Source organism: Sceloporus occidentalis, unplaced genomic scaffold (genome assembly GCF_023333645.1).
Source record: "Sceloporus occidentalis isolate IW3139 unplaced genomic scaffold, rSceOcc1.0.p SCAF_4, whole genome shotgun sequence".
Taxonomy (NCBI): Eukaryota; Metazoa; Chordata; class Lepidosauria; order Squamata; family Phrynosomatidae; genus Sceloporus; species Sceloporus occidentalis.
Window position 1 is genome coordinate 36,563,649 of NW_028316984.1, and position 18,010 is coordinate 36,581,658.

The window sequence follows — 18,010 nt, forward strand, 5'->3', positions numbered from 1 at the left end:
TCCTTCTCTCTCCTCTTCTTCCTTGCTACTTTTTCTCCTCCTCTTCTCCCCGCCACTCCTCCTCTTCCCCACCACTGCTCTTCCTCTTATTCTTCCTCCTCTTCCCTGCTACTGCTCTTCCTCCTCCTTCCTTCTCTTTCTTCCTTCCCCCTCCTTCAATGCTTCCTCTTCCTTCCTCCTGCTTCTTCCTCCTCTTCCCGCTGTCTCCTCCTCCTCTGCCACCCCCCCCCCCCACAGGCTGAAATATGCTGATGGGAAGTTGCACATATGGAGGGTGGACTGTATAAGCAACACAAGAAAGATTTAAAAGAGCGAGTTCACAGCAAGATATTGTAAATTGTTAGGGATCGGTCCGAGAGTTCGTGTCCACCTGGAGTTATATACCTGAAGTCTTGATGTTTTTAAAGCAGGAGTAGGAACATTTTGGCATTCCAGGTGTTGTTAGACGTCAAGTTCTTAGTAAGCCTAGGCAGCATAGATGATGCTGAGGAGCACTGGGAGCTGCAGTCCAACAGCATCAAGAACAATGCCTAAATCCTATGTCATGTTCTCAAGGCTTAAAAACATGGCATTCTGAAGATGACTTTCAGTGGACCCAGAACTACAAATTTCAATGACATTTAACTCCACCTCCAGCAATCTTAATGACATCATTTTAGCCATGCAAAAATTTAAATAAACATGATGGAATCTAATATTATCTAATCTGTCAGTTTAAGGGGCTCAACAGACTGCTCAACAGACCGATGGTTCCTGTAAGTATAGTTGGGCCTCTGTGTTCATGGATTCTGCACCCACAGCTTGGAAATATCCTAACTGCCTCAAAAACAAACAAACAAAAAACAACAACAACCAAATTTTGATTTTGCTATTTTATAAAAGGGACACCATTTTACTACGTCATTGTATTTAATAGGACTTAAGCATCCATAGATTTTGGTATCCATGGGTGGTCCTGGAACCAAACCCCAGTGGCTACCAAGGGCCCACTGTAATGCCTCTTCCATGTCCACTCTTTCAGTATGAATGACAATCTTCCCTCTATGGTTACTGCAAGGGTTTCACCTTTGTTTTGCTGAGATGTTTGGTTTTAAGCTGGCATAGAAACTCAGGTTCAAGACCTTTCTCTTACAAAGAACTCGAAAATAGGTAATGCAGATTTTTTGTACTGTTTGTACCCATGACTTATCTCTGTAACACTGGTAGTCTAGAGGTCCCTATTTGTTGTGTGTGTTCAAGTCATTTCTGATTTATTGCCACCTAAAGGTGAATGTATCACAGGGTTTTTTCAACAAGATTTGTTCAGATATATATTGCCATTGCCTTCATCTGAGGCTCAGAGGATGTGACTTGCCCAAGGTCACCCAATGGATTTCCATGGTCAAGCAGGGATTTGAACTCTGATCTCCAGAGTAGCAGTCCAATGCTAAAACCATACCACTGGTTCTCAAGACCACTGGGCAAGAAGCCCAGTTAAGGACAATCTAAAGGGAAAACAAAAAGTAAAGAAAGACGTTGAACACTCAAATTGTAACACATAGGCGGGTTACAAACCGCCATGAAGGTACGTGCAGAGTGCGTACTAGGATTAGGGAAGTGCGGTGCTTCCGCACCTCCCTAACCCTAATACGCGCTCTGCGCGTAAAAAATGACGGCGGCCATTCCAGACGGCCGCCGTCATGAGGACATCATGGCCGCGCCGCCTCTACACGGGGCGGTGCAGACGTGACGTCCTCACTCCGCGCCAGGGCGCCTAGGGCGCCCTTTCCGCGGACCAGGAAGGAGCTCCGTTTCAGAGCTCCTTCCTGGTTTGCAGTGGCGCTTTGCTTCGCTGGGCACAGCCTTCAGACGGCTGCGCCCAGCGAAGCAATGGAGAAAGGGGCCAAGTGGCCTCTTTCTCCTTCTCCCTGCCGCCGCGGGGTGTCCTTGGGGCTTGAAGCCCCAGGGACACCCCTTTTCAGGCTGCGGGGAAGCGGTGTTTTGCTGCTTCCCCGTAGCCTGAAAAGCGGCGGATCGGGGCCTCAGCGGCTGCCGTTCTGGCAGCTGTGGCCCCGATACACCGGGGAAAGAGGCGGGTGCAGCCCGCCCCAAATGGGCGGTCTATAACCCGCCATAGGCTGCATCTGCAATGCAGGATTAATGCAGTTTGACACCATTTTAACTGCCATGGCTCAATGCTATGGAATTCTAGGATTTGTAGTTTTTGTGAGATATTTAGCTTTCTCTTTCAGAGCTCTAGCGCTACAACAGACTATGTATCCCAGGATTCCATAAGATGGAGCCATGACAAATTACATGAACTCTGGTGTGTGGCAGCAGCTATAGTCCTATATTTTTGTTCTTGTATGTTCTCCATTTGCATGAAGTAAAGCAGGTTATGGAATTAACTCCTGTAGTAATTTTCAAATGGATTTCCACCAGTGTTTCATTGGAGTAGAAACAGACTTCATTTTCACCAGCAATCACTCCTAAAAATCTGCTCTAGAGAAACCTCAACTCTTCAGAACATATTTTTGGATGACAATATTGGGTACACAGGGAAGAGCAGCAAAAGTCACCTCCCTTTTTTTGCCACTGAATTTTCCCCACCTAATTCAACACCTGTTAACACAGGTGTGGGCAACATCTGGCCCTCCAGCTATTGGACATCACCTCCCATTGGCATTAGCCAGCATAGTGAATTGTAAGAGTCTGTGGGAGGTATAATCCAGTAATATTTGAAGGGCCACAGTTGTCTACTGAAAATAAGTTGTTATTAAATAAAAAATAAATGTTTGTGTTACAAATTGTGTCCAGGTCTTTGAAGGTATAAAACATAAAGATACACAACTGAACAGTAAAGTTAGGATTGTCCAATCAGATGTATTCCCCTTGACCACGTAAGGATGAGAGCTGGACAGTGAAGAAAGCTGATAGAAAGAGTATACCTCATTTGAGATGTGCTGGAGAAGAGTGCTGAGGATACCGTAGACAGCCAAACAGACAAACAAATGGGTTCTAGAACAGCTCAAGCCTGAACTCTCCGTGGAAGCCAAGATGACGAAACTGAGGCTGTTGTACTTTGGCTACATCATTAGAAGGCATGTTGGGGAAGGTGGAAAGCAGTAGAAAGCGAGGAAGACCGCACACCAAGACTAAGGGAGGTCATGGGCATGAGTCTGCAAATCGTAATCAGAGCAGTGGAAGATAAGGAGTCTTGGAGATGTCTCATCAACAGGGTCACCATGAGTCAGGACCAACTCAAGGGCATTTAACCGCTTTGAAGAAGAGCCTGTCATTGACATTTTTGCAGTTTTATGGGCAGATGAGTGAGCATAGCTGTCTTTTCTTGCCTTTCTGTGTTGGTTTTGCCTGCACAATAACCTTTAAAATGGCAGCACATTAATCTTCAGGAAGGTGCTGTTTTATAAAGGTGACCCTGAATTCTGATAGAGGGGATAGGCTAAGCACGTAGGCATGAATTCAGTTACTATCCTAATTATAGTAGACCCACTCAATCGGTGGAGTTTAACTATGTGTTGACTCATTCAGCTTTTCGTTGACTGGGTCTACTCTTGTTGAAGCTAACCAGCCAGATTCCAGAAGATCAGATAATGTTTATTTTTATTTCCATATTTGTAATTAATTCTTTTCGAAAATAAACTGAAATAAGAATGGTTATTGTGAAATGTTAGTAATTCATTATAGAAAGAAGATCAGATTAGTATCTTTGTTTTCCATTAAATTCTTCTAAGCATCTTAATACTTGAGTTGCAGCAGCTATATCTTTTCAGGACTTTGCATACTAGTAAACACAATAACTGTTTGTTAGGAGGCTCTGTCATTGTAGGTGAGCATTTATTTGTCTTACTAATGTGTTTTTCTGAATAATAAATTTCCCTATGCTGCATTATAAATTTTGAGTTTTTCAAGTGAATAATGTGGCTATTTTACCTCAAACTTTTAACCTGTAGAGCAGTTTTGGGAAAGGAAAAGTTTAAAGTGAATAAGACATGTTGTCAAAGTAATAAGACAGGGACATCTGATGCTTTGTGATCCAGGCACAAACAGTTCAGAGCAACATTTTGCAGTGCTCCAGGGATATGGAGTAGATTCAGTAATTTCCAAACTGAAAAGATAACATCCTAGATGAACACTAGATTCATGGTAATAATCCTTTTCATAATCTCCAAGATAAATCACTACTTATAGCAATGAATGAGCGTCTAAACCGGTTAGGAAGTAAAACGCTTTTAAAACTGAAAATGAATTTAAATGTCAACAATTCAGAAGTTAATATGTCTTGACTAAGGAGTAATGAATATAACTGGACACAGTGTAGCACAGAATTTAATGCAGTGCAATGTGCTGAGTGTGTTGGCATCTATTGAAATCAACTGCTTTATGTGTATTTCACTGTGCGTAGCATTGAATCAAAGCTTTTGGCATATTGTAGATACATGAGTAAATGTATTCACTTGCGTTTCACATGTAAACCAACATAAGTGTCTCACCTTTGTTTTTTTATTTTTTTGTTTATTTCTATTCAGACTGGAGATTTGGCCTCTGTACAATTAGCAGGAACTCCAAATAGATGGGAAGTGTTGTCTGCTACACCCACAACTATCAAAGATGAAGCTGGCAATATAGTGCAAATCCCAGGAGCAGCTACAGTAACGTCAAGTGGGCAATATGTTCTTCCTCTTCAGACTTTGCAAAGTCAACAGATATTTTCTGTTGCTGCACCTGGATCAGATTCATCAAATGGTACTGTATCCAGCGTCCAGTATCAAGTCATACCCCAGATTCAGACAGCAGATGGTCAGCAGGTTCAACTTGGTTTTGCAACGTCCTCTGATAATGGTATAAATCAAGAAACTGGTCAGATTCAAATCATTCCTGGCTCCAATCAAACCATTATTGCCTCTGGAACTTCTAGTAATATTCAAAATATTTTATCCCAGTCTGGCCAAGTCCAAGGGGTGACAATTGGTGGTTCATCTTTTCCCGGACAAGCGCAGGTAGTTGCTAATGTTCCTCTTGGATTACCAGGAAACATTGCTTTCGTTCCCATCAATAGTGTTGATCTAGATTCTCTGGGACTCAGTGGTTCTCAGACCATGACTGCAGGCATTAATGCTGATGGACACTTGATAAGTACTACACAGGCAATGGATAGTTCAGAAACTTCTGATAGGACTGCTGAACAGGTTTCTGCTGAAATGACAGAAGCCACCACTGATACAGACTTGTTTGTGCCAACATCCTCTTCATCACAGCTGCCCGTTACCATAGATAGTACTAGTATATTGGAACAGAATGCAAACAGCTTGTCTAATACAACTGGGCAAGTACATAGTTCTGATCTTCAGGGAAATTACATCCAGACATCAGTCTCAGATGAGACACAGGCGCAGAATATTCAGGTCTCCACAGCACAGCCTATTGTACAGCATATACAGCTTCAAGAGTCTCAGCAAACTACCAGTCAAGCCCAAATTGTGCAAGGTATTACACAACAGACAATCCATGGTGTGCAAGCAAGCCAAGGTATATCACAGCAGGCTTTGCAGAATCTTCAGCTTCAGTTGAATCCTGGAACCTTTTTAATCCAGGCACAAACAGTGACCCCATCTGGGCAGATAACATGGCAGACATTTCAAGTACAGGGAGTTCAGAACTTGCAAAACTTACAGCTGCAGAATGCCCCTGGCCAACAGATAACATTGACACCTGTACAGACACTCACTCTTGGTCAAGTTGCAGCGGGTGGGGCCTTGACATCAACCCCTGTTAGTCTAAGTACTGCCCAGTTGCCAAATCTACAGACAGTTACAATAAATTCCATAGACTCTGGTGGCATTCAGCTGCATCCAGGAGAAAATGCAGACAGTCCAGCAGGTATTTATATTATTATAATTGTGTTGAAACCAATGCGTCTTGTGCTTTGAATACTGATAAAAGTTAATTAATGTTTTATTATCACTAAAGCATGTAAGACTTTATGTTCCCATTTATGGACAGTTCATTTTCTTCTATATAAAGTTCTCTTACCACCCCCCCCAGCCCCGCTGCTCAGATAAAAGGGACAAATATGCCACTGAAATGAAGGACATTTCTTTTGTAAGACTAAGTGGCCTGTTTATAGGAAGCCTATATTTATCAACTTTAGGATCTATCCCATGTATTAGATGCTCTGTTGACTTCTTGAGTTGTTTTATTTTTACTTTTTAACAGCATTTAATGTAGATGGGTAACATGGAAATCAAGATGTCAACATAATTATGTAAAGCTACAAGAGGACCTTTAAAATTATATTTTAGAAATGTTAATCGTGCAAAAAGGACAGCCAGAATATTCAGGGGACTGGAACACCACTGAGAGGAGAGGTTTCATTGTTTGGTACTGTTGAATTTAGAAAAATGTGGGTGGGGACGATGATAAATGTTATAAAATTATATGAAATTATGGCCTGTTACAGACTGCCAAAATAAAGCTGCTTCGGGTCTCTTTGGAGGTATGCTGTTTAAATGATGCATGCATCCTAAGAATCCGGAAGCTGCACCAAAGCTGCACTCCAGTGCTTAGGAATGGAGTGTGGCTTTGGTGCGACCTTGCATTGGAGTGTTATAGCATTGCTTTGTACTTTCTGTGTCCCAGCTATGTGTACATACTAATTCTACACTTTCCAGCATTCTGTTAATGATGACCATGTGAGCGGGGGAAATAGGACAAAATTCATTTTTGCTCTTTTAATAGTTTTGTGCATTCTGGAAGCTACAGGTACCTTTTTTTAGCTAATTGCTATAGTTCAAATCTCATTTTGTCTCTTTACATAAAGGATATTTTGCTAAAAAGTATACAGGAAGGAACCTTTGGGCTTTCATAAGAAACTTCTTGCTTTTTGGATTTTACACACTTTTGGGAAGAATACTTGCAGACTGCTCTGAAGCAGCCAAAATGTTTGTAACTTAAGATGCTCTTTATATTCGGTAATTAACAGCACACACAATTTCAGACTTTCCGAAATTTGCTGCTCTAGTAATAATGATGATGATAGTGACTATTACTTGTAGTCATTTCTCAAAATTTTCCCAAACATACATGTACAATTTCATACCAAGGTAGGGTTAGCAAAGCAATTTGCACTTTGTATCAAGCATATCTTTTTGTGCAGGAGAGAAACAGCAACCATTCTTAATCTCATATTTTCTTTGACTGGATACCTAGGTCTTCATTCATGGTTGCTTTTCATGGGACCAGAGCAGCATGTACAGTGGACCCTTGTTATACGCTGGGGTTTGGTTCCAAGATCCCCCATGTATAACAAAATCCGTGTATGCTCAAGTTCCATTAAATATATGACATAGCAAAATGGTGCCCCTTATAAAAAATGGAAAATCAAGGTTTGATATTTAAAATTTATGCTTTTTTGGAACATTTTCAAACCGTGTGTACTTGAATCTGTATAAAAAATCCGTGTATAAGAAGGGCTGACTGTAGTGTGTTGTGAGTGTCTCTGGCTAGAATAGATAAATTTATTCTGGATGCGTATGAGCCTTGTAAAAGCCTGATCATTTGTGGTTTTCTATCGGCTGCATATTTTAAGAACAGATGAGGATAGAGGAGTTCTCCTGTTGCCACATCTAAGCCTGCAATATTATACACATTTTCCTTGGAGTGTGCCCTACTAAACACCCTGAGGAAACATGGGTAAGATGTTCTGTAAAAACACACAAATATCATATGTACAGCGCTGTGTAAATTTACAGCCCTTTATAAATAAAGCATAATAATAATAATAATAATAATAATAATAATAATAATAATAATGTGATTATAATCACATGCTCTGAACTATGCACATCATATTTGAAATGAATGAGACTTAATGGTGCACAGTAGTTCCAGTCAAACAAGATTATGTATGTACAGTTTGCCCTCCACATTTGCAGTTTAGACTTTTGCAAGTTTGATTATTTGTGGGTTTGGTTAATATGTTCTTTCTAGGAATCTCTAAGTCCTTCTTCAAGCACAATGCTCTGCTCCTTGTCTCTATGGCCTGTTACAGACAGCCAAAATAAAGCTGCTTCGAGTCACTTTGGAGGTATGGTATTTCAATGATACATGCGTCCTAAGAGTCCAAAGGCCGCACCAAAGCCACGCTCCAGTCCTAAGGATTGGAGTGCAGCTTTGGTGAAGTTTCCAGACTCTTAGGACTCATGCATCATTGAAATACCATACCTCCAAAGTGACTCGAAGCAGCTTTATTTTGGCTGTCTGTAACAGGCCCATGTTTTCTTTGACCCCAGACTAGTGCAAACATTGTTTTTTTTTTCTTGCCCCTGGTGAATGCGATTTGTATAGATTCCCGTTCATACCCCTTGTAATGTTGTTTTTAAATTTTTATATTGTGATGTTTTTAACTGTATTTTATCATTTTTCATCTTGTAAGCCGCCTTGATCATGCATTTGGAAAGGCAGGGTAAAAATAAAAATTATTATTATTATTATTCTGCCAGGAATTGACCATAGGATTGTGCTGGGGATCTTAGAAGTTCCTGGAGAAAACACTTCTATAGGCATTTGTTGGTCCTCCAGTGTATGATAATCTTCTGGGAGATGTTGACCACAGAGATGCACTGGAGGACCTGGAGATTCCTAGAGAGATATTCTCTAAAGTAAAAAGAAAAGTGGTTTTTTTTAATTTGTGGTTTTTCCACATTCATGGAATTCCTTTACCCCTAGCCCCAGCAAATGTGGAGGGACTACTGTATAGTTTTTCTTCGTTTCTTTTGGCGTTATAGTTCAGGAATCCTCTTATCACTGTTCCTGGAAGCTTAAAATATGATCCAGAAGGGAGGACACTGATGTTTTATGCTGTGTGGTGCCTCTTAGATGGCACTTGTATAGCTCCACTATGCTTGCGATATTAAATCATATTTAATCTGAAGATGGGTTTAGTTTTAGGTCATCAGTTAAACACAGAAAATATTAAGCGAGAAAAGCCCTCCAAAGTAATGCCAGGGGAAGTGTGAAAAATCTTTTTAAAAATGGTTTGGAAAAGAAATATTCAGACAATTGGCATTATTTCCATGCAAATAAGAGGGTTTTTTCAAATGCTGTGCAGACTATAATAGCTTACCAAGTATTACCTAAGCAAATATATATGGCAGTTACATTGTCTTTTTCCTATTATCAGTTATTCCTTTTATATTTCTTGCATTTGATTTTCTGTATTTGTCATAATTCTGTCTCCTTGGAATTCCATTTGTTATTGGCTGCCTTAAATAGCTTCTTACACTTTAACATTTTAAGAGGAAACTAGTATGTAGTACTTGGTTTTTCTCAAGTCTAAAATACATGTTAGGATTTAGGATTCCAGAGATTGGATCTCCACTGCACAGTTATATCAGTTTGATACCAATTTAATTGGCATGGTTTTGCCCTGTTGAATCCTGAAATTTGCAGTTTGGTAAAGTACTTAGAGTAGCTATTTTCTGCTAGTAACATGGTGTCATCTGCATATCTTAAATTGCTGGTTATTTTTTCCTCCAATTTTCATGACTCCTTCCTCTGAGTAACCCGCTTTACATATTATATGTTCAGAAAACTAATTAAACAGACAAGGTGATAAAATGCAGCCTTGCCTGACCCCTTGCCAGTTGGAAACCGTTCTGTTTTCCCCATATTCTGTCTTGATGGTAGCTTCTTATCCTGAGTACAAGTTATGCATCAGGATAATCAAATGCTGTGACACACCCATTTCTTTGAAAGCCATCCATAATTTTGCACAATCTACACAATCAAAGGCTTTGCTGTAATCTATAAAAGGCAGATTTTCTTCTGAATTTTTTGTGTGTTCTCCATTATCTGATGTACGATAATGATCCCTACTGCCTCTTCTTTCCTGAACCCAGCTTGGACATCTGGCATTTCTTATTCCATCTAGAATAGAAGTTTTCTTGTAGAATTTTGAGCATCACTTTGCTTGCATGGAAAATGAAAGTAGTGGTCCTGTGGTTACTGTAATTGCTGCTGTTACCTTTCTTGGGGATTGGACTGTATGTTGAGCACTTCTAATGCATGGACCATTGTTTTGTTTTCCATATTTGTTGACAGATTTTAGTTAGAACTAGAGTAGATTCTGTCGCTGTGGATTAAAGCAGCTCTATTAGTATGCCATCTGTTCCTGGTGATTTATTTCTCTCAAGTTCTCTGCCTGCAGCTTGTACTTAACTTTCAAAAATTGGAAGTTTGTCTTCATATGGTTCTTCTTAAACTGGATCTGTCACATATACATCTTTTATATACTTCACTGTTTTGTTTACATCATCTTTTTGTTTCTGCTTAATCATGCAATGTGTTCTACTGGTGATAAAGCATCCCCACTCTTGGTTTAAATTTCCCTTTGATTTCTCAGATCTTGTGAAAGAGGTCTCTTTTTCTTTCTTTTTTGTTGTCAACTTTTATTTCTTTGCATTGATTAATATAGCAGTTCTCCTTGTCCCTGCACAAAAATAATTGAACAGTTGCATTCAGCTTTCTTCTCATCTGTCCTTAACTGTGTGAAGTGTTGCATCTGTCATCCGTTCAGATGCCTCTTTATTTTTTGGCTGCAGATAGTCTCTTTTTGCATTCCTGACTGACAGTGTACATGGCTTCAATGCAAAGTTGTTCTAGCTCCCAATCAATTAGGCTCAATAGTGCAAATATATTTTCCACATTATCTTAAAATTCTACAGGTATGTTCTTCAGAATGTTTTTCGGCATGATGGTTTTCTGTGTGTGTGTGTGTGTGTGTGTGTGTGTGTGTGTACGTGTACGCACTTTACTCTAAATTTTAATATTGGTAATTCACGGTAAGTGCCACAATCTGCTCCTGGTCTTGTTTTTGCAGAGAGAATTTAGCTTCTCCATCTTCTCCTTTCAGTTATGTTGTCTATTTAATATATATATTGGCTGTCAGGTGATGTCCATGCTGAAGTTGCTTCTTGGTTTGCTTGAAGAATGTTTTTATGATGCAACAAACTGTTAACTTTGCAAAATTCAGTCAGTCACTCTCTTGCTTCATTTATTGATCCTTGATCAAATTTTCTTGCAGTCTCTGGTTCTGCTCTGTTCCCTGTTTTTTGAATTCCAGTGGCCTATGATTAACAAGAAGTCCTGTTTTGAAGTGTGTTCAATATCCTCCTGAGCTGCTGCATAGAATTTTTCAGTTTCTTCCTCTGTAGTTGGAGCACAAACTTGGACTATGATTATATTGATAGTTTTTCCATGAAGTCTTATTGAGATGACTTGGTCCAACTTTGCATTATATCCTTTGACTGCTTTTGACTGTCCTCAATATAAATGTTATCCCATTTCTGCCTAGATTTTCATTTCTTGAGTCAAGTTAGCTGACTTAGAATGCCCCATTCCTGTCTACTTTAGCTCACTCATCCCAAGTATTTCTATGTTTATACATTCCATTTCTTGTTTTTCTAGGTCTAGCTTCCCCTGATTTATGCTTCTAACATTCCATGTTCCTATGACAGGTGTTGTGCAGCATCAGACTTTACTTTCACCTCTGATCCTGACTGCCCTTTCGGCTTGAGTCTAGTTGCATCACTAGCTGCAGCACTATTCATACTTGCCCTCTGCTCTACCCCAGACGCTCACTGAGTACTGTCCAATCTGGGAGTCTCATCTTCGGGCACTGTGACTTGTTTCATTTTGGGTCATCTCATCATAGGGTTTTCTTGGCAAAATATCTTCAAAAGGAGGTTTTCTCTGTGCAGTACTAACAAGTGTTAACTATGGCACCAGTGCTTTTGTCTCTGAAAGATCCCCTGCCACCACAGAGGATGCCATGGTGGGTTTGTATTGTTAGATGGTATCAAACAATTCAGACAGTGAATTGCTGTCTGAATTTAACTGCTGTTGTGTTCACTTCTCATAGCGGTTGAAAAAAGGAACTTTAAAAAAATTAAGGCTTACTTGTTAGCCTGTTTGAATTATTCCACTGGTTTCAGTTAAAGAGATTTTCATATTTCAGTGAGAAGATTATTTAAATTACTGTTATTATTACTGGAAGGTTTACTTACTTGTAATCTGTCATGAGAGCTAGTGTGATATAGTGGTTTGAGAGTTGGATTACAACTGGAGAGCAGGCTTTGAATCCTCTTTCAGCCATGGAACCCCACCAGGTTACTTTGGCAAGTCATCCTCTCTCAGCTTCATAAGAAGGCAAAAACAAATCCCCTCTGAACAAATCTTGTCTAGAAAATTCTGTGGGAGGTTTGCCTTAGGGTAGCCATAAGTAAGAAATGTCTTGAATGCACAAAGCAACACTAACAAAATCTGTCATTTCCAAAGTCCAATTGCTAGTCACAGCAAGCGCACACCCATGGAATCAGTGTGGTTTACATAAGTGTTTTCAGTAATTGATTCAATTCAGTGGGTTTGTGTTTGGGACAACTACTTGAATTTAAATCAAAAGTTCTTTCCATTGTGTTATTCAGCATGTATTTTAAGTATCATTTTCTAGCAAGAAAGGTGCTTAAAAAACACTTGCATTGGTGGATTTGAAACCTGTGGCTAGGCATATCGTCTAATTGCAGAACCATCAATAGGGATATAGCCATAACACAGGTAGGCAATAAAACCTATAAACTTTTCAACTGGCATATTGTGGTGTACAAGACATGCTATAGGGGTAAGATCATTATGGCCTGCTTCCCTTAATGGGCTAGCTACTGATCTCTGTTGCTTGTCTTTAGATATTAGGATTAAAGAAGAAGAGCCCGATCCAGAAGAGTGGCAGCTTGGGGGTGATTCTACACTGAACACCAATGATTTGACACATTTGAGAGTACAAGTGGTAGACGAGGAAGGGGACCAGCCACATCAAGAAGGGAAACGATTGCGAAGAGTCGCTTGCACCTGTCCTAATTGTAAAGAAGGCGGTGGAAGGTACGTGCTTCTTGACTTCCTGTGTAGTAAACGTCCTTAAAATAAATGAGGCAAAAGTGAGAGAGAGCTCATTACTTTCCACACCTGTAGCTGTGGGGAATCTGTGCTTCTGGTACTTGCAGTGCAAATGGGCAGGTGACTGACAGAGGGATGTGGCCTGTATTGTGATTTTTTCCTTCAGCAGTGACAGCTCCTGCTGCTTCTGAACCAGTTAATGCCATTGATCCCTGTAAATGCATATGGAGTTATTTGGGCATTATCTCCTTACAGTTCAGCAAAATAGATGACAGGCTTAGAAGTGCTGAGTAACTTTTGTTTTCATGTATATTTTGACAGGGGCACCAACATAGGGAAAAAGAAGCAGCATATCTGTCACATACCAGGATGTGGGAAAGTATACGGAAAGACATCACACCTGAGGGCTCATCTCCGCTGGCACTCTGGGGAGCGTCCATTTATTTGTAATTGGATGTTCTGTGGCAAAAGATTTACTCGCAGTGATGAGCTGCAGCGGCACAGGAGAACACATACAGGTTATTAACATATTTTTTTCTATGTTAGTTTTTGAAATGAGTGTGGGAGACTGCCTCTTTGTGTAAGAGAGGAAGAGTAAAGAATCAATCAGTTTAAAATATGGTTATCGTTGCTGAGTTCTAAATGTTTGCCTGTAGCTACTTTCTTTGGAATGGGGGAGGAATATAGTTTTATTTGGTTGTCTGTTTATTAAGCTCTTCTGCACAAAGATCAATTTGTTTCAGTTATGTTACATTGTATGACAGCGTTCTGTGAGTGTCCATGTGAAAGAAACGCTTACTTTATATTTTCTGCAGGTGAAAAGAAGTTTGTCTGTCCAGAATGTTCAAAGCGCTTCATGAGAAGTGACCATCTTGCCAAACATATTAAAACACATCAAAATAAAAAGGCTATTCATGCTAGCAGTACAGTGCTGGCATCTGTAGAAGCAACACCAGAGGATGCTTTGATTACTGCGGGTGGAACAACACTTATCCTTGCTAATATTCAACAAGGTTCTGTTTCAGGGATAGGAACTGTAAATACTTCTGGCACCAGCAATCAAGATATTCTTACCAACGCTGAAATACCTTTACAGCTTGTTACCGTTTCTGGAAATGAGACAATGGAATAAATATACACAAGATACCTATTAATTGTGGTTATTTTTATACAGTAGTGAGAAGAATATTGTTCCTAAGTTCTTAGATATCTTTTTATTGATGTGCAAAAATTTTTGGATTGACAGTAACTTGGTTATACATGACACTGAAATGCCTTACTTTGTATGATATTCCATAGTATATTAAAATGGTAAAATTGCATGGGTTTTGTAGGTACTTTTGGAATCTAGAAGAGATTAAATTTTACCAACTTGTATAAAAAAAAAATTTAACGATGGAAATGGTAGTCTAATCAAATGCATCAATCCTTTGTGGTTTAGTGTAAAAATGAGAACATGTTGGTATTTATCTATTGTAAGATAAAAGTTGATTGGTGAAAAGAAATCATGTTATGATAAAAGAAATTTTGTAATTTTCTTGATGACTGGAATTTTTATTATGCATAACTGACAAATCAAGTTTCCAAGCAAATGTTTCATTGTATAGGCTTTACTTAGCTCATCAACTTGTCATTTTGAAGCTAATTATTTTAATTAGGTTAACTATGTACAATATTTTAAGCATTACTCTTGTAAGAGTTTGAAAATTACATTTTAACATGGAACTCTAGGGATAGTCACCTTTTAAATCCTATTGAAAAGCCATGTTTAAAGTTTAATTTTGCCAAAATAATGTCTTGTTAATATTCTTTCAATAACTAATTTGGGAAATAAAACCAATGTTTAAAATTATTCAAAGGCTTAAAAAAGAGAGGTTGTAGATTTAGAGTGGTGAAACAAAAATAAAGAAATACCCTTTTCTTGAATATTGGAGGACCAAAAACTAAAGGGTGTTCATTTCAACAGTAATTTTTTAAATCTAATATTGACTCCAAAAACATTTGTCTGCCAGGGCCTTAAAAGCCATCATGTAAATTACCAATAAAATAAATACACACAAACATACACATACACACATGGAAGTAGAAAATCTGTTTCATAGGGACAATGCTTCATATTAATATTAGTCATAGTGAAATAAGGGTTTTACAGCGCTTTCTTCTGCCAAGCTTTTGGTTAGCTGAGCTGCATTTAAATGTCCACATCTTTACTTTACGCTTCCCTTAAACTGTATGTATCCAGTACATATAACTGATAAACATATATGTTTTTTATTAAGCCGAATTCTTTTTTATTTTTAATTACTGTTTATATTTTCAGTTATAGAAAAATGTACACACCTTTAATTTACATAGCCAGTCTGTAAATGCTCTGTCCATTTAACAAAAGAAAAGAAATACAATAATTACAGAAGTTCACTCTTTACAAGCATTTGGAAATCTGTTCATTTATTCAAACCACCTCAAATTTAAAGGCTACCTTATTGTACGTTTAAAATGTATTATAACAGTGTGGTAGTTAATAAAACACTATTTTTTTTTCCTTTTGACTTGGGGTGTCTGGTTTTCCTTGGCCTTTTTCTTTTGCCATAAGAGTGATTTGTTACAAATTATGGTAGTAGCAGATGCTACACACACACACCACTATGTTTCTTCCCAATTTTCCAGTACAGCTAATCTTTTGAAATATGATTAATGACCAGACCTGTACAGTTCTTTTCTCATTCCTAATTCACTCAAGAAATAAGCAGTACCGCAAAACAGATAGTAGAATGTAATTCTCATGCTATTCTTACAGAGTGTGATATGTTTATATTCTTTGCGTTGGGTTGTTTTCTCATAGTATAGCAGACTCTTCCTTCAGAATACCTACATTTCTTTCAGAGGCTAAGCAGCTTCCATGTAATTGCCTTAAGAGTACTAGGAACTGTGATAGGTGTATGGTTTACTAGAGGTTGCTTTGGAGGCATGTAGACCCTGGTTGGCACAGCAGACCAGACATACAAAAACATGCTTTGGGCTATAATTCTACAAAGGGGGAAGAGCAATGGATTTCTTTTTAAAAGACCCTCGTATTTTTCACAAATCCCCAAAGTGTCAGTGCTTTTATTTTTTTATTGTACTTGTTCAGTTGTCTGAACTATAATATTGAATATTCAACAGAAGAGGCAGTCACCTTACTTTAAGTTGATTCACAAGCCTTTTGTTAACCATTATTTCAGACACAAGCATATTCTTTTTCTCTTGGATGCCTAAATTTCTTCCCTCTACTTCTTCCAGGCCTTGTGAGAGACAATGGTGTTTCTGTAAATCTTGATTTGTCTGAACCTCACATATGTGTAGGTTTTATCCTCTAGAGTAGACCAAAAGTCTAGAGTGTGTAAGTATCTGAGACCTCACTTGTATGCTTGAGTCTCCCCAAGTACTTCCTGTTCTGGCTACTTTTTGGATTATTCCAAAAAGAGTACAAATGTATCAATATATAACATCTTTTTTTTCTTACCAAACTCTTGTCTACTCTTGAAACTCATTTGAAGAGAAAAAATGCTTGAGAGAGAAGATAGAACAGTTGGAGGGGAATAAGGAATATGCTGCAGAAGGAAGGGGTTTACTTTCCTATGCCCCATTCTGTAGGCAGAGATAGGTAAATTTAAACAATAGCTGTACCATCATCATGTTTGGCTCTGTATATTTTAAGTTTAACCCATCTCTTTCCTTACATGGTTCCAATCACTCTTGCTTCATATATGCTAGTTTGGAATTTGATTTCTTCATAGGCACACAGAAAGATCTGAGTGTGGGAAATGTATGGATAGTGCATTTTGAAGCTTTAGAAATCCAATACTGGTAAATGTATCATTACATCCTGTTCCTGGTGTGTGGTTTCTGAGAGCATGATGTTTTAAATTCACTAGTTATATGTAACTTTCCAGCAAGTATCTTCTATGTAATATCCTGTAGACTAAGCTGCAGAGATCTTGTAACTCCCTTCTGAGCTGATCATGGCAGAAGTCCACCTGGTGGGAAGATGCTGAGATAGTGTCCCTTTAAATGTTATAGCTAAAAATTAATGTGGAATGTGCTTCCAGTGTTCATACATACCAATAGAACTAAGCCAAATGAATGGATAGAGGTTTATGAAATGGCTGCTTTCTTAGGACGCTCATTTTGTCTGTAATCTACTGTGTCTATAAAATGAGAAGTTGATGGAAATGCTTTTGTGTTTTTCTTTTCTGTTTTGTTTTCCCCTCCATTACATTTTATTCTGAGGTTTCTCCTTTCCACTTAGAGCTGTCCCACAGAACTGGAAGAGTGCCTTTACCCCACAACTGCTAAATGCAAGTGTGATTCAGCAATTAAATCTCTAGAAATATTTAAGTAGTTTCAGGGCTGAAATAGATGGCCCAAAAAGGCTGGATTGGGGCTGCTGTGGCGCTGCAGCAACTGCACACCGCGCCCCCAACCCAGTGTTTTCCCATCGCAAAAAGAATTGGCAGAAAGCCTCTCCTTTTTGCACCAGCAAAAAGGTGTCTTTGCTGCTGTGGTGCTGGTTTTTTGGAGCTCCAGCAGCGTGCGGCATCTATACGCTGTGCTCCCAGAGCGCTGAATAACTGCCGCTGTATGGGCACAACCTGTTCCCAGTGTCTAGAGGGTGTGTGTCGTGCATACGCCATGCCCCCAAGCTGGGAAGACACTGCATTTTGCCAGTCTTGTTTTGCCCCTCAGTTCTGTATAAGATAGTAAAGTAATTTTGTTATAAAAAGCCAGTTCCCTGCTTGAGGAACTAAATTCTCAAGTGTTTATATGTGGGTCCTTTGTATAGACATGAGCATGAACTGTGACATCCCTTTTAAGGGCTGTTTGCAAGGGCAGCAAGCTTTAATGTTGCTAACTTTGGGTGGCATAACATCTTTTAACAAGAGGCCAACCCAACAAGCTACCCATGTGTGCTTGGGAAGAGAGACAACCTCCCGCATGTGTGATAGATGCTAGACCTCTCTCTTTTAAAAGAATTCATTTGCTTGATTTTAAAAACAAACAGATTTGGTGGTCATAAAAGAAA

The 18,010-nt window shown here is 39.0% G+C and overlaps 1 protein-coding gene across 1 annotated transcript in view; it reads left to right on the forward strand.

Moving 5' to 3' along the window:
• The window catches only part of SP3 (Sp3 transcription factor), a 26,700-nt gene extending 11,203 nt beyond the window's left edge, over positions 1–15,497 (forward strand). The window contains exons 4-7 of the mRNA XM_089519727.1: positions 4,530–5,880; positions 12,741–12,933; positions 13,270–13,466; positions 13,764–15,497. Coding sequence (XP_089375853.1) covers positions 4,530–5,880; positions 12,741–12,933; positions 13,270–13,466; positions 13,764–14,080 — 2,058 coding nt within the window. The 3' untranslated portion in view covers positions 14,081–15,497. The remainder of the gene's footprint in view (positions 1–4,529; positions 5,881–12,740; positions 12,934–13,269; positions 13,467–13,763) is intronic.
• Positions 15,498–18,010: the final 2,513 nt, after the last annotated feature.